Genomic DNA, 15592 nt, shown 5'->3' with positions numbered 1-15592 from the left:
GTCTGCCATCTCTCACTAGAACTGGTAAGAAAATGGAACCACAGTTCACCAAAAGGCCCCAAGGAGAGGCTCCGGACTGAAGACAGTGACCCTGGGTTCACACCCTCCATCTGGACCTTTCCCCTCTCTAGCCTCCCTCCCCTTCCCCCAATCAGAGTCTTTGCTTTGGGGCCCAAGCCCTGGGCTAAGCTCCACCCCTCTCCCAGCATCCTAAAGTTTGGGGGCTGCATTCAAGTCAGAGATTTCCAAGTAGGGGGTGTGTTGGAGGGACTTCTGAGGGCAGCTTGTCCTGGAAGAATGGGGGAAAGGCAGCGTATGTTGCTGTCCCTGAGGACATCTGTGTAGCTCCCTGGGAGACCCTCTGCCCTTTCCCCCTCCCACCAGCCCGGCGAACAGGGACCAAGCCTGCTTATTATCACCTGACGCTGCGCAGCCACTGATCCCATTGGTGGAGCCAGATTCGGTCTGGCTCTCTCGTTCCTTCTCCCTTCTCTGCCTCTCTCTCCTCCACGCTGCTTTGATTTCGCTCTTGCCTCTCTTCTTGCGCTGCTCAGCTGGGAACATCGTCTCACCAGGGGCAGCAGCGACGCACGCTGCACAGCCAGACAGGAGCTGGCTGCGGGGCATGGAAGCAGCCTCCTTGGCAGCCGGGAGAGGAGCGAGGGCACACCACTGCCTGTGACCCAGGCGTCCGGCTGCTGTCCCCTGCCTGGGATCTCATCCACACAGAGGTCTGTCCCTGTCCTCCCTGCCAGCTTTTCCTCTGCAGAGCCCAGTGGAGCCAGGTGAGTACCCTTCCTCCCTGGAACATGCTGCTGTTGATCCTGAATAGCCAGGAGCTGGGGGCGCTAGGGTCCTGCCACCACCCGGGGTGTCCACCTGGACTGCCAGGCCTGACGACCTTGTCCCCTCTCCCCCAGGCCTTTGGCAAAGTGGTTAATGGCTGAATCCAGTCTCTGGGGCACCACAGTTAGTCACCCCGTGACCATTCTGCTGCAGTCAGCGATGCCAACAGGGACAGCAGGGTGGGGGAAGCATTCCCTGTGGCAGGGCGGCTGTTCTGAATGGACATGGGGAAGGGGCACCGGTGTGAGCGGCATGTGTGTGTGCGCGCTTGCGAGTTGGCTGGAGGCTTGCTGGCGCAGATAGGTCCGTCTGCCTGCAATCATGCTCATGTGTGGGTTTTGAATGGTGTGAGGCATGTCTAGAAACATATCTTTCTGGCACATGTGAGGTACGTGTGTTGGGGGGACTTATCCGAGTAGCCTGTGGGTGTGCGTGGGTGGGGACACTATGAGGCAGTATATTTAGGGGTAACCATGTCCCTTGTCATGTGTGTGGGAGTGTATGCAGACAGGGGCTTTCTATGTGGGGAGGTGAGACCCAGAGCAGGACGGGGTGGGTAAAGAGAAGAGGGGGCAGAAACCATTGTCTGTGGGCAGAGCCACGTAGGTGCACAAACCTGTTGGCACGAAAGCTCAGGGCTGGCAGAGTGTGGCCAGAGGCAAACACATTTTCAAAGTCTGTCTTTGAGCCTGGCGATGATTCGAGAGAGAATACCAGACTTCGGGCGGGGGCTGCTGTGTGTATGAACACACATGTGTGTGCAGGCAGGCGTGTGGGTTGCGTGCCTTCTTGTGGAGGTGGCACGCACGCATGTTGGTGCCTGTGGCGTCCTCTTTTCCCCAAATATGGCTTGTGAGGAGGTGTGCGTGGACGTGTGTGCGTGAGCCTATGGACATGAACATGTCTGGGTGTGCATGGAGGTGACAGCTTGAAGAGGGAAAACTGCGGGGCATTCTTAGAATGTAGAAGGTGGCGGGAGGCACCTGAGTGTGTAGATGGGTGAGTGGGAGTGAGGACGTCCGTGGAAGTGTGGGATGCGGGTGGGTGGGCACTCTTGGCACATGTATGTATGTGCATGCGTGCCTGTCTGTGTGTGGGTGTGTACATGCCTGTCTTGGGGTGGATCCACACAGGAGTGTGGGTGTTTCTCGGGTGTTGCCTCAACCTGTCCCTCACACCCTGCCCTTCCCCAGTCTTCTGGGTGTAGAGAACTTGGGTTCACACCCACCCCTCTGTCCACCCCAGCTCACTCACTGCCGCCCTCCCAAGTTAGGGTGGGGATGTCATCTCAGCTTTCCCAGAACTGTAGGGAGGAAGGCACAAGAAGACACCCAGGTCCTGGAGACCCCTACCACCACACACAGCTGCCCCTATTCCTAGGACTCCAAGGAGAGGCAGGAATAGGTGCCTGGTCATGGGACGAGTGTGGGCTGCTTCCGAGCGTGTAGGTGGGTGCCACTCAGGGCCTCTTGGGTAGGAGTGTGTCTGTGTTCGTGTGCGTGGGTGCTTGTGTGTGTGTGTGTGTGAGGCACATGTGTGTCTCCCTGAGAGCTTCTCACCAGGATCCCAAGAGGTGGTAACTCCTCACTGTTCCACACCTGTCCCCGTGAATTACAGACTGGTTTATTATGGTAGGGTTGCTTCCAGACACCCAATCCCATCTGTTTGATTTTGGGGTGGGCCTGGTAGCACCCCCATGCTTATTTACCGTAGGATTCCCCATGCACAAAGCCACTGGCATTTTGGCTCTGGAGTGGGAGGCTAAGATGAAACAGGACTTGAGTGACACCTGGGGCAGGTAAGGGCCATCACCCTTAGCCTTCACCCTGTACTTGCCATCCAGGCAACTCACAGGTTAATACAGAGGTGCCAGGCTCTGGAGCAAGCTTAATTGACAGGAAGGTGTGGGCTGGATCCTCTGGAAGCTATAAATAAAAGTACCTGCTTTTGCAGGCACAAGATGCCCTCACCACTAGCTCCTGGGCAAGGGGAGGAGAAAAAGAGGGAGAAAGAAGAGAAGGAGGTGACACTTAGAAAAATGAGGGGTGCCGGGAGCTGGGATGGAGGAAGGGATTGGAAAGCAGGAGACCAAATGCCCCTGGAGAACGCCCCACCCCCATCTACGGTCCCCCCCCAGACGCTGTCACTCCCCTTCCCTTCTCTCTTCCCCATCCCGGAGCTAGGCCCCAGGCCAGAGTCACAGCCAGAGTCAGCTCTTCCCAGCTAAAGCACACATGAGAGTGACCGTGATGAGGTCTTCTCATAGCTGGACAAGCAGCAGACATAAGGGGAGAACCAAAGGAGGAAGACAGGGAGGGAGAGAAAATGCAGTTGCTTGAAAGGAAATGATAGAAGGAGGGAAAGTACAGGGTGGAAACACCACGGACACCCTCGCATGCACACACGCCACACATGTGCCCCTCCACCCCCACATATGAGGGGACACCACCTTAGCTTAATGATCAAGAGCTTGGGAGCGGGAGTTCAAATCATTTGCTCCTTGCGTGGCCTTGGGCAGGTTAGTACCTTCCCGACCTCACTTGCCTCATCTGTAAAATGGAGATAACGATAGTGTGTCGCTGCTTCCAAGCTTGCATGAGATGTCTGTGAAGTTATGAGCACATGGTTGGCCCCCAATAGATGTTAATGTTAAAAGTAATGATTGAAAGGAATCAAGAGAAGATTGGCTGAAGAGAAAGAGGGATTGTCAAAAAAAGTTATGGGTGGAAAAAAGAGCTTGAAGCCGGCTGTGTCGCGTGCCCCTCCCACCACGAATGTGTCCACATGCACCAACGTGGCACTTGTCCTTCCAGCCATGTACCGTGGCAACCCTTGCTGACCCCAGCGAGGAGAGAGGCCTGAATCCGAGGGCCCTGGCACCTGTGAGCTCTTGGCTGTCACCTGCCCCAAGCCTCGCACCTCCGCTCCACAGCAGGTGCTTCCTGTGTTTCCTCCGCCTCTCACCCGTCCTCTCCACCCCCACCCCTTTCTCTTTTCACGCCTGCTGGCTGAGGGCCCCCTCCCTCCTCGGCTCCATCTGCTGCAAATCTGTCCCCGCCCGGCTTTGCAGCGTTCCCACTGCCTCTGCCACCTGTCAGGTGCCGTCTGCTCTGCAGACCCCTCCGAGGACAGCAGAGAGCCCCCCGGGCAGGCACCCCATTCCACCCTCTATCAACCTTCTCCAGCCTCCCCTGTGCAGTCTTTCCCATCTAATTCATGAGGCAGGTGGATTCCAGGGGTCCTTGAGGTTCCGCCTCAAAAGGGCTATTGGGAAGAGGACATTCCAGAAAGCTCGCTGGGGGCAAGGGAGATACTGACCCTTTTCCTCCTCCTCAGTCCCCACAGGAGACAACCCTGACGGGAGCATGGAGCTGCTGTCCACGCCCCACAGCATTGAGATCAACAACATCACCTGCGACTCTTTCCGCATCTCCTGGGCCATGGAGGACAGTGACCTGGAGAGGGTCACCCATTACTTCATTGACCTTAACAAGAAGGAGAATAAGAATTCCAACAAGTTCAAGCACCGGGTGAGTAGAAGGTGTCCCAGGAGCCCCTTCCCAGCTCCTGTTCCTGAAGGAAGCCAGATAAGGGAACACCTGGAAGTCATGGCTTGGAGTCAGAGGCCTGGTTAAAATCCACACTCTTCTTCCTGTGTCATTTTGGGAAAGTTACATGACCTCTCTGAGCCTGAGCTCCTTCCCTGGTGAAGAGGGAATAACAATGCCGAGCCTCGCGGGGTCGTGGAGAGGATGCAGTGAGTCATGTTTGCGTGGTGCTTGGCCCAGCGCCTAGCACAGAGGCAGCGCTGTTATCAGCGCCACGACTGAGACTTCAAGCAGGGGCAGAGAGCCCGGGTGGGGTGGGGCCGCAGGCATCGCCTATGGGGATGACGTCTCAAGTCTCGACAAAGCCCCGGCTCAGGGCACAGCCTCGCTGTTGGCTGGATGGGCCACGCGGGCCTCGGTCTGGGCGGGGCCCTTTTGCTGTGGCCTCAGTTCTCCCTCTCCGGCCCCTCACCTGCTGGCCTGCCATTTGCTTGACTTAGAAAAGGAATAGGAGAGAGTCTTCCGTGGGTGTGTCCTTTTCTGGGGTTAAAAGCCAGTGTGGGGGTGGGTGGGAGGAAGCCCCCCATCCTCTCAAGTTGGCAGAGGCAGGGGGAGTGAGGCGGCCAGCTGGCTCCCAGGCCGACGGCACCGGCGTGGGTTACTCACCCGCTCTCTTTCTCTGGAACCGGCTCTCCCGATCTGGGTGTCTTTTGGCAGGCCAGTTGCCACGGTGACGTGAATGTTCAACACCACCCCCTTAACCCTCCCCCCCAAAGAATAAGGCATATTTTCCCTTCCTCCCTGGCTTCTCAGCATTTGCCGTTGCCGTGGAGACGGCACTGCAGTGTGCAGAGCTCTCAAAGTCTCCTTAAAAAATGAAGGCCTTGCCGCCCTCAACTTCGTGGCTTTTCCCCTCCGTTCCCAAGAGAACAGGGTGTCAGGGGGGTTCGAGGAGGGGCCAAGACTGGGGAGCGTCTGTGTGGCCTTCCCAGGAAAATGGTGGCCAGGATAGGAAGCCAACGGATCCTCAAGATTGGTCCTGCTCAGGAGAAACAGGGCCATCTGGGGAGTGGAGATTCTGGGGTGACGCCCAGATCGGGCATGAACCCCTGTTTGACGCCCGGCTCTCTGTCTGTACCCCATTTCTCAGGATGTCCCCACCAAGCTCGTGGCCAAGGCAGTGCCGCTGCCCATGACGGTGAGAGGCCACTGGTTCCTGAGCCCCCGCACGGAGTACAGCGTGGCCGTGCAGACGGCAGTGAAGCAGAGCGATGGGGAGTACCTGGTGTCCGGCTGGAGCGAGACAGTGGAGTTCTGCACTGGGGGTGAGGCCCTGCTTTCATGCCCCTGTCCTGCTGCTTGGCACGTCAGGCTTAGTTGTGGTCAAAGCGGGGCTTCCTGGCAGTTGAGCAAACACTGACGAACGCCTTCTGTCCACCAGGCAGCATGCTTGGGCCACAGGGAAGGCACACAGGCATGACACCCTCCCTGCCTCCAAAAGCCACCCTTTCTCTTCTCTCACTGGAGGCAGATATGAACCCTGCTAATCATGTTGGCAAGACCACTTCCATTAAGAAAGGGAGTTACTTTTCTGGCTTGGTACCAGATCACAGGCATCTTTGTAAACACTGTGGTCAAAGGTCCATGATGTAACATTTGCCATCTTGACCATTTTGAAGTGTACAGTTCAATGGTATTAAGTATATTCACATTGTTGTGCAGCCAATCTCCAGAACCTTTTTTTCTTGGAAAACCAAAACTCTATACCCATTAAACAACCACCCCCCGTTTCCCTCTGCCGGCTACCATTCTACTTTCTGTTCCTATGAATATGAGTCCTCTAAGTATCTCATATCAGTAGTACAATTGTACAGGATTTGTCTTTTTGTGACTGGAATATACCAGGATTTACTTCCTTTTTAAAACTGGATAGTATTTCATTGTATGGATAGACCACATTTTGCTTAATCAATTATCTGTCAATGTGCACTTGGTGGAGCAATCACATTTCGCTTGTTCTGAGCCTCCACGTAGCCTGGGGAAATGGTCCCTGGTCAACGGCCCTGCAAACTCTCTTAGCAGAACTTAACTTGTAGACTCCAGCACAAACAGCGGGCTTATGTGTGCTTGGTCACTCGTGACTCAGGGTCTGTCCCCACAAGATTGCATTCTTTTGGTGTTCACGGTGAGAGCTGCTCCAGATCTCTCTGTCACACGGAAGGGGCACAGAACATTCTCAGCCCCGGGCCTCTGAGGCTGCTGGCTCCATCCTTTGCCAAGATTTATGCCCCAAGTCTCCTTGAGCTGCTGTTGTCTTTTGAGTGGTGCTTTTTCTTTTTTTTTTTTCTCCTTCTGTCTTTTTTTTTTTTTTTTGAGATGGAGTCTCGCTCTTGTCGCCTCCTGGCTGGAGTGCAGTGGCATGATCTTGGCTCACTGCAACCTCTGCCTCCCGGATTCAAGCGATTCTCCTGCCTCAGCATCCTGAGTAGCTGGGATTACAGGCGCCCACCACCACGCCTGGCTACTTTTTTTTGCATTTTTAGTACAGATGGGGTTTCACCATGTTGGCCAGGCTGGTCTTGAACTCCCGACTCAGGTGATCCGCCCGCCTCAGCCTCCCAAAGTGCTGGGATCACAGGCGTGAACCACCGCGGCTGGCTGAATGGTGCTTTTTCTTAGTTCTGCTGCAGAACCCCAGGCTCTGGAGGCCTCTTGCTCCTGGAGGGGAAAGCTCGGTTTCCCCTGAGACCTCCATGTGCAGTGGGCATTTAATTCAAATTGGGGATCTGGCTGCAATCCAGTCCACACTCCTCTCTCCAAACCAAGCACCCTGGCCAGGGATGCATCCACAAAGAGGGAAGGGCAGCTTCCTCCTTTGTACCAAGGAGCTGTATGTGCCAGCAGCAGCCTTCCTGGGGCTCCAGGGTTCAATGTTGCTATCCTGTTTCCAGCCTTCCCTGTTTCTCCTGAGATGCTCAAGCTGAGAGCCATTGCTCCAGACCCAGGACTGCCTAAACATTGCCTGGTCTCGCTTCTCCCTAGCCCCTCAGGAGCCCTCACCTGTGGCTACAGCTGGCTTCCATGGGGGTGGTGTGGGGAGCCTCCTATCTACTGGATTTGAGGGGTTTTCCCAAAAGGACCTCAAGCCCTCTCAAGTCTTCCTTTTTCCCATGAGTCCTCTTTTCACATGAGGATAGCCTGGGATCACAGCCCCTGGGCACCCTGGCGGGATTACTGGGCGACCCTCTGCCTTTTTGTGACCCAGAGAGCCCCGAGACTCTGGCATTGTGGTTGCAGAGGTGATGAGGACAGACAGCATGCAGCGCTCTGTGTTTCCAGCAGAGGCCAGCTGGCCTGTTCCCATCTGAGTTTAAGGTTCTGCGACTGTCTAGTCGCCTCTGCTGTTCTGACAGACAGAGGTTGGCCGGCACGCACAGGGTGGGGTGGGGTGCGGACAGGAGGTGTTTGTGCTCCTCAGCTGGCCCTCAGCTCACCCACTGCATCTGGGATCTTGCAGATTATGCCAAGGAGCACCTGGCTCAGCTGCAGGAGAAGGCCGAGCAGATCGCAGGCCGCATGCTCCGCTTCTCCGTCTTCTACCGCAACCATCACAAGGAGTACTTCCAGCATGCCAGGTATGGGTGCGGGCTCCCGGCTGGACCTGCCAGGCCTCTCCTCCCTCCCAGCCCTTCCTGTTCCTGTCCTGGCTGTCTGAGGTCACCCCCACCCCCGTGGCTGCCAGTCCCTCCTCTAGGATTGACATGCCCTGACGTCACCAGGCTGGCTCTGAAGAGACTGCTGCTTTGGGGATTGGGCTCAGGGAAGATCAAGGGCTCTGGGGGCAGGGCCTTCTGCAAGAGTGTTGTACTAACGAGCCTGGGAGAATGAGATCTGAGTTTGCTCCCGCTCTGGGACAGTTCTTTTCATGGGGGTCTACCACCACAGGTCTCTCTGATTCAGGCCCTGGGGCCAAAGGGGAGGTGGCAGGGAGTGCATAAAATGAGTGTTCTGATCACAAAAGGTTTGAGGAAGCACCCAGCTCATCGCTTTTCAAACTGGGTGCTCCCTCCAGGGAGACATGTCAGTGAACCCCTTAGAATGCTGCCATGGGGTTGGGGGGACCAGAGGATGAGGCTTGGTGGGCCCCACACCTGATGTCCAACCAGAGCAGCCTCAATTTTATTTGCCTGTGAGCCTTCCACGTATAATTTCTTTTGGGGGAAAAAAGAGAGAGATGCTGCAGTCTAAAAGTGTTCGAAAATTGGTGATCTGATCCAACACCCTTGGCCTACAGAAGAGGAGCACGAGGCCCAGAGGGAAGCAGCTTGTTCATTCGAGCCAGGGAGTCACTTGTCACTGAAGACAGCCAGGATCAGGCAAGAGTGAGGCAGGACCAGGAGTACCCACCCTCCCCAGGCCTGCTGGAAAGTGCTCCAAGACCACATCCTTCTGAGGCTCAGCCAGGGCAAGCAGCTGCTCTGCCTCTTTTTTTTTTTTTTTTTTTTTGAGACGGAGTCTCTCGCTGTCACCCAGGCTGGAGTGCAGTGGCGTGATCTCCGCTCACTGCAACCTCTGCCTTCTGGGTTAAAATGATTCTCCTGCGTCAGTCTCCTGAGTAGCTGGGACCACAGGTGTGCGCCACCATGGCAGGCTAATTTTTGTATTTTTAATGAAGCGGGGTTTCACTATGTTGGCCAGGCTGGTCTCAAACTCCTGACCTCAGGTGATCCACCCACCTCGGCCTCCCCAGGTGCTGGGATTACAGGCATGAGCCACTGTGCCTGGCCTCTGTCTGCCTTTATCCTTAGAGTCAGGGCAGTTTTAACCTCAGGGCAGTGAGGACCTTGGGAGTCTTTGGGGTTTGTATTAAAGAAGCAAGGCCTGCTTGGTGGCTCAAACCTGTAATCCCAGCATGTTGGGAGGCCAAGATGGGATCACTTGAGCCCAAGAGTTCAAGATGAGCCTGAGCAACATGGTGAGAACCCAATCTCTACAAAAAATTTAAAGAATTAGCCGGGTGTGGATCACTTGAGCCCAGGAGTTCGAGCTTGCAGTGAGCTGTGATTGTACCACTGCACTCCAGCCTGGAAAGTGAGTCAGTGGCCCAGTTTGGACTCCTTTATCAGCGAGAATGAGAGAGACAGGGAGCACCCATGTGTGCCAGGCACCTTACTTGGTGCCAGGATGTAAAGATAAAGGCAGAGTTCACCCTTTTGAGAACCTCAGAATCCAGTCAGCGAGACAGTATGGAAAGATTTCATGTGAAAGGTACGTGTAATTGTTGAGCACAGTTCAGTGTCCTGGCCGATGAAGTGGCTCACACCTGCAATCCTAGCACTTTGGGAGGCCAAAGCCGGAGGATCACTGGAGGCCAGGAGTTCAGCCTGGGCAACACAGTTAGAAGACTGGGTGTCCTGCACATAGTAGGCAGCCAAATATTTGTCAAGTGCAGGTGTCTGCTGTTCCTGGAAGGTTTTAGTGGGGAGCAGACGCGTGGCTGAGGCTTGAAGGCTGATTGGAAGTTTGCCAAGCCAGCTGGAGGAAGGTGGAGAGGGCGGTCAGTGCAGCAGAGGGAAGAGTCCTGCACAGGGGGCACAGAGGCAGGAGACTGCGTGTGCAGGGGGTGGGTAAGTAGGTGTGATGGCAGGAGGTGGGGAGTGGCGAGGAGACCAGAGAGATCAGATCATGAGCCGCCATGCTTTTCACGCACGCCCCATCAAAGGGTTTCAAGTTGGGGAGTGACAGCTTCACATCTCTTCTCTGAGAAGGAGTGGGCTGGATGAATCCCTCTCCAGGGCCCTCTCTGCTCTTGCATTCTGGAATGTTCTATTTGCAACTAGTGGAGGCGGCTGGGGGAGGGCTGGGAGCTGGGCTGGCTCCCTCCCTCCTCGACCACACGCAGCAGCCAAGCCTCAGCCCGGCTCACCAGCCGCATCTTCTCTTCCCTTTGGCGTGTCTCCCTGGGGTGGGCAGGACCCACTGCGGGAACATGCTGCAGCCCTACCTGAAGGACAACAGCGGCAGCCACGGCTCCCCAACCAGCGGTATGCTCCACGGGGTCTTCTTCAGTTGCAACACGGAGTTCAACACGGGCCAGCCCCCGCAGGATTCCCCCTACGGCCGCTGGCGCTTCCAGATCCCAGCTCAGCGCCTCTTCAATCCCAGCACCAACCTCTACTTTGCGGACTTCTACTGCATGTACACGGCCTACCACTATGCTATCCTGGTGCTGGCGCCCAAAGGCTCCCTGGGGGACCGCTTCTGCCGCGACCGCCTGCCCCTCCTGGACATTGCTTGCAACAAGTTCCTGACCTGCAGCGTGGAGGACGGGGAGCTGGTCTTCCGCCACGCCCAGGACCTCATCCTGGAGATCATCTACACCGAGCCTGTCGACCTGTCCCTGGGCACCCTGGGGGAGATCAGCGGTCACCAGCTCATGAGCCTGTCTACTGCCGATGCCAAGAAGGACCCCAGCTGCAAGACCTGCAACATCAGCGTGGGCCGCTAGGGACTCCTGGGGAGCTGGGGGGCGAGGGAGAGAGGAGCAGAAGGTGGAGGTGGGTAGCCCAGGTTCAGGGAGCTTGCTTTCTCTCTCCTACCCCCCTGCTCCCTCCACTCTGCCCAGCTGCCCTCCCCCCGCCCCTTGGCATTGGAGGCAACAGACAGTGGTCCTCTTGGTAAGTGTGGCCCACCCCCGGCCTGGTGGACATGGAAAGGCTTCTCCTCCTCCATAGTTGGCAGCTGAGCTGGATTTCTGGAGAACTTCCCTTTTCCTCTGGTTTCCTTGTCCTACTGTTCTTTGCCTCATCCAGGTCTCTATGTCCCAAAGACCTGCCCACCTCCTGGGGCTCTCCCAGGGAAGCCCCTCTGGGCCAAAGCCCACGTGTAGCTTGGCTGCCTCCAGAGGAGATGCAGAGAGCTGTGGGGCGATCTTTCTTAGTCCCACTCACCCCACTCAGGGCCAACCACAGAATGCCCCCTCCCTGCTGAGCTGGGTCTCTGGGGCTTCCCACTCCAGGCCCGGATCCCTTCCTTCTATAAATAGTCTCCTGCACCACCATGACACCCTGGCTGCTCCTTGCCCCAAAGAACCCTCTTCCTGCATGGGAGAGCTGTCCCTCCTTCTCCACCTGCCCACCGGGACACTCCCCCTGCTCTCTAGAAAGGAATTCTCTTTCTTCTCTTGGCACTGGGGGCGTCAGGCTGTCGGGTGTTCCTTCCTCCCATACCCTACCATACCTTCTCCTTGCTTAGAGTATGGGGGTCTGAGACAGCAGCCACTGGGGTTGAGGAGGGGGAGGAGACCCCTGAGACCCAGAAGTGCCCCTTCCTCAGCTGGGAGTGGGCCGCCTCATGCTCTGCTGGGGCCTGGCATGGAACATGAGATCTGCGAGCTGTCCCGCGGGCCCCGGCACCCCGCCCAGCCGTGCACTTTGCTCACTCGCTCTGCCATGGTGCCGTGACTGTACTGTGCCCGTGCGTGACCTGGACTGTGGACCCTCTGCTGCTCCACCTCTCCCCTACCCACTGGCTCTGTCTGCTCTCCTGCCACCCTGCTGGCCGGGAGCCCCTCCCCGGGGAGTTCTTGGTGACGTCCTTCCCGGGCCTCCTTGTGTTTTTGCCTCATTCCTACTGTCGCACAGGTCACCAGGGTGGACTCCCTACAATCAGCAAAGCAAACAGAGAGCCTGTGGGAGGGGCTGACAGCAGCCGCCGGCTGTTTAGGGGATGACGGAGGTGACATCAGGCGGAGAAGAGTGCAGCCTCACAGTGACTTTCTCAGAGGTGACGGAGATGATGGATGAGCAGCTGGATTTCCATGACGAAGGACGGAAGCGGCGGCAGGCCGGCAAGACCATACCTCGGTGAGGGGCAGGTGGACAACCGTCGCCTCTCTGTAGCCAGGGGGAATTGTGTGGCCAGCTGTCTCTCTGGGATGGGTCAGGAGGCCTGGAGGCTTCCCGGGGAAAGAGGTGTGGAGAAGGAGAGAACATGGCCCAGGCCCTTTCCTTCCCCCTGTGCTGACAGCATTGCTGTAGGGGTGGCCTGCTGCCCTCCCCTGGCCCTCATGTTCCCCCGGGGCTGGGGTCCGCCTGCCTGTGCTGTGCTTGCGACGTGCATCAATAAACCACCATGGCCTGAGGGCCCTGCTCGTCTCAGTCCATTTGAGCTGCTGTGACACAATACCACAGACTGGGTGGCTCAAAAACCGCAGATTCATTTCTCATAGTTCTGGAGACTCAGGAGGTCAAGATCAAGGTGCTGGCAGAAGCTGTGTCTGGTGAGGGCCTGCTTCACAGATGGCTCGTTTCACTGTGTCCTCACAGGGTGAAAGGGATGAGCAAGCTCTCTTGCCCCTCCTTTTTTTTGTAGAGTTGGGGGGTTTCACCTTGTTGCCCAGGCTGGCCTCAAACTCCTGGCCTCAAGTGATCCTCCCACCTAGGCCTCCCAAAGTGCTTGGGATTATAGGCATGAGCCACTGCTCCAGGCCATCTTGGGCCCATTTCATAAAGGCACTAATCCCATTCATGTGGCCCCACCCTCATGACCTCAGCTACTTCCAAGGCCCCGCTTCCTAAAACCATCACCTTGGAGTTAGAATTTCCACCTAGGGCTGGGTGCGGTGGCTCACGCCAGTAATCCCAGCACTTTGGGAGGCTGAGGCAGGTGGATCACAGGAGATCAGGGGTTCAAGACCAGCCTGGCCAATATGGTGAAACCCCATCTCTACTGAAAATACAAAATTAGCTGGGCGTGGTGGTGGGCACCTGTAATCCCAGCTACTCGGGAGCCTGAGGCAGGAGAATTGCTTGAACCCAGGAGGTGGAGGTTGCAGTGAGCTGAGACTGCACCATTGCACTCCAGCCTGGGTGACAGAGTGAGACTCCATCTCAAAAATAATAAAATAAAAGAAAATAAATGTCAACCTAGGATTTAGGGGGGACATAAACATTCAGACTATAGCACCCCATCTCTTTGGGCCAGTGATGGGGTGGGTGAGTTCTGCAAACCACAGAGGAGCTCAGGTGGGAATGCCCACAGGACAGGCCACCTGGAATCAGCTCCAAGGGAGCACCTGGTCCACTGTGGGAGGCGGGGCTGAGGATGTAGAGCCGAGTCTTCAGCTTGGAAGGGACTTTGGAGTCTTTTGGTCCCACCCAGTGTTTTCCATATGGGGCCTCCCACATGGGGCCTCCTAGGAGAGGACCCATAGCATCTGGAGACCCCATTTGGAGCCTCTGGAGGCTTTGAAGGCTTCCTACTATAGCAGCTTGCCATTGCTCCAGACCCAGATGCCACCAAATGTCCCTGTTCCAACTGCCTGAGTGTGCCCGCTCCCCGACAGAGCTCCCATTTACAGATCCGAGTCACTTCTGCCTCTATCATTTTATCATTATCATTATTATTTTTGAGAGGGAGCCTCACTCTGTCACCCAGGCTGGAGTGCAGTGCACGATCTCAGCTCAGTGTAGCCTCCCCCTCCCAGGTTCAAGCAATTCTCCAGCCTCAGCCTCCCAAGTAGCTGGGACTACAGGTACATGCCACCATGCCTGCATAATTTTTGTATGTTTAATAGAGATGAGCTTTCACCATGTTGGCCAGGCTGGTCTTGAACTCCTGACCTCAAGTGATCCACCCACCTCAGCCTCCCAAAGTGCTGGGATTACAGGCATGAGTGAGCCACTGTGCCTGGCCATTATATTTATTTCTTGAGATAGGGTCTTCCTCTGTTGTCCAGGCTGGAGTGCAGTGGCACGATCATGGTTCACTGCAGCCTCAACCTCTGGGACCCAAGTGATCCTCCCATCTCAGCCTCCAGAGCAGCTGGGACCACAGGCATATGCCACCCTGCCCAGCTAGGTTTTAAAAAATGTTTTATTTTGTAGAGACGGAGTTTCCCTGTGTTGCCCAGGCTGGTCTCAAACTCCTGGGCTTAAGTGATCCTCCTGCCTCCCAAAGTGCTAGGATTATAGGCTTGAGTCACTGCACCTGGCCTGCATCTATTATGAACTTATTGATATGGTCCTGTGCTGGAATAGAAAAGCTCTAGAGAAGTCAAAGTCCTCACCAACACTGCCTGACTCAAGGCCACGTTCATGTGTGTCATCCAGAGCTCAGGGCATAGCCTTTTTGGGGTAGAAAGGAAAGCGGAAGGGCAGATGACGGCTCCTGAGGGCCTACTATGCACCAGGCACCTGGGTGCTGTCACACACATCAACTTCTTTAGTCTTCACGATGTTTCTGGGGAGTATTATTCCCACTTAACAGAAGTAGAAACTGAGGCACAAAGCCTTGCTCGTGTCTCACAGCCAGTAAGTGATAGTGCCCAGGCTTTGATTGAGAAACCAGAATCTTCTCCTTTTCCGCCCTATGCCTGTCTCCTTTAGTGTATGTCAGGGGCTACCTGGGATAGTCCTGTTTCAGACACAGTGACACCCCCAGGGGTCCCCTCCACAAAGCCAGTTAAGCAAGTCTGTGCCTAGTTCCAGAATATCACCGGGGGGGCTGTGGAGTCACAGACAGCATGGAAGCTTGTTTTAAAGCCGTAGTGGAGCGGAGCAGGACGTGGTGTCACGCACCTGTAGTCCTAGCTACTTGGGAGGCTGACGTGGGAGGATCACTTGAGCCCAGGAGTTCAAGGCTGCAGTAAGCTATGATCATGCCACTGCAGTCCAGCTTGGGTCACAGAGTGAGACTCCAAGTTTTGAAAAACAAAGGGAGTAGTGGGCAGTAGCTCAAATCCAGCATTCTGAGGATGGAGTGACTCCGGATCAACCCTTCTGCCTCTGGGCGGGCCCGCACAGGATTCTCCACTCCCAGCTGAGAGGGTTTCAGTCCTCCAGAGGGTCAGGCTCCAGTCTTCCTTTTGTGAACCCTTTTGGGTTTCTTGGGAGGAGAGATTGGCTCCCAGAGACCTCATAGTGGAGCATGAAGGCAGAATGGAGGTGGGGTTGTGGGGGTCCCCAGGCAGGTTCCTTTGGAGAGCCTTCCGCTTCTCCTTCCTCTGTCCAGATGGCAAGTCCCGGCGTACAGCCAACCCTGCCACACTTGCTCGAAGCACCAGTCAGACAGAGCTGGGTCAGAAGGTCCGCTGGAGTCCACCCTGGGGTCCTTTCTGGCCTGCTCTGACTTGGTGGAGGGAGAGAGGTCCACGTGCCAGTGCACACACACACACACCCCCCTACACACGTACCCTC

The 15592-nt window shown here is 56.1% G+C and overlaps 1 protein-coding gene across 3 annotated transcripts; it reads left to right on the top strand.

Moving 5' to 3' along the window:
• The first annotated feature begins 519 nt into the window (after positions 1 to 519).
• Positions 520 to 12553, top strand: PHYHIP (phytanoyl-CoA 2-hydroxylase interacting protein). Of its 3 annotated transcripts, none has more exons than XM_005562778.5 (5): positions 520 to 785; positions 4192 to 4376; positions 5545 to 5719; positions 7912 to 8029; positions 10368 to 12553. In XM_005562778.5, exons 2-5 carry the CDS (start codon positions 4212 to 4214, stop codon positions 10900 to 10902), a joined length of 993 nt encoding a protein of 330 aa, XP_005562835.1. In that variant the 5' UTR covers positions 520 to 785; positions 4192 to 4211; the 3' UTR covers positions 10903 to 12553. The 3 variants fall into 3 exon arrangements, with proteins under 3 accessions (XP_005562835.1, XP_045253956.1, XP_065375049.1); XM_045398021.3 differs by having other exon boundaries at positions 4183 to 4376; XM_065518977.2 differs by lacking the exon at positions 520 to 785 and adding an exon at positions 3907 to 4067 and having other exon boundaries at positions 4183 to 4376.
• Positions 12554 to 15592: the final 3039 nt, after the last annotated feature.

The sequence above is a fragment of the Macaca fascicularis genome, chromosome 8 (genome assembly GCF_037993035.2).
Source record: "Macaca fascicularis isolate 582-1 chromosome 8, T2T-MFA8v1.1".
NCBI lineage: Eukaryota > Metazoa > Chordata > Mammalia > Primates > Cercopithecidae > Macaca > Macaca fascicularis.
Note: the sequence above shows the minus strand (reverse complement) of the source record. Positions and strands in the feature narration are given on the sequence as shown.

Excerpts from the sequence above, each read along its gene's own strand:
- PHYHIP (XM_005562778.5), top strand. The coding sequence starts at position 4,212 with ATGGAGCTGCTGTCCACGCCCCACAGCATTGAGATCAACAACATCACC. Across the intron at positions 4,377-5,544 it reads CCAACAAGTTCAAGCACCGG|GATGTCCCCACCAAGCTCGT; the intron begins GTGAGTAGAAGG and ends CCCATTTCTCAG. Across the intron at positions 8,030-10,367 it reads GAGTACTTCCAGCATGCCAG|GACCCACTGCGGGAACATGC; the intron begins GTATGGGTGCGG and ends TGGGGTGGGCAG.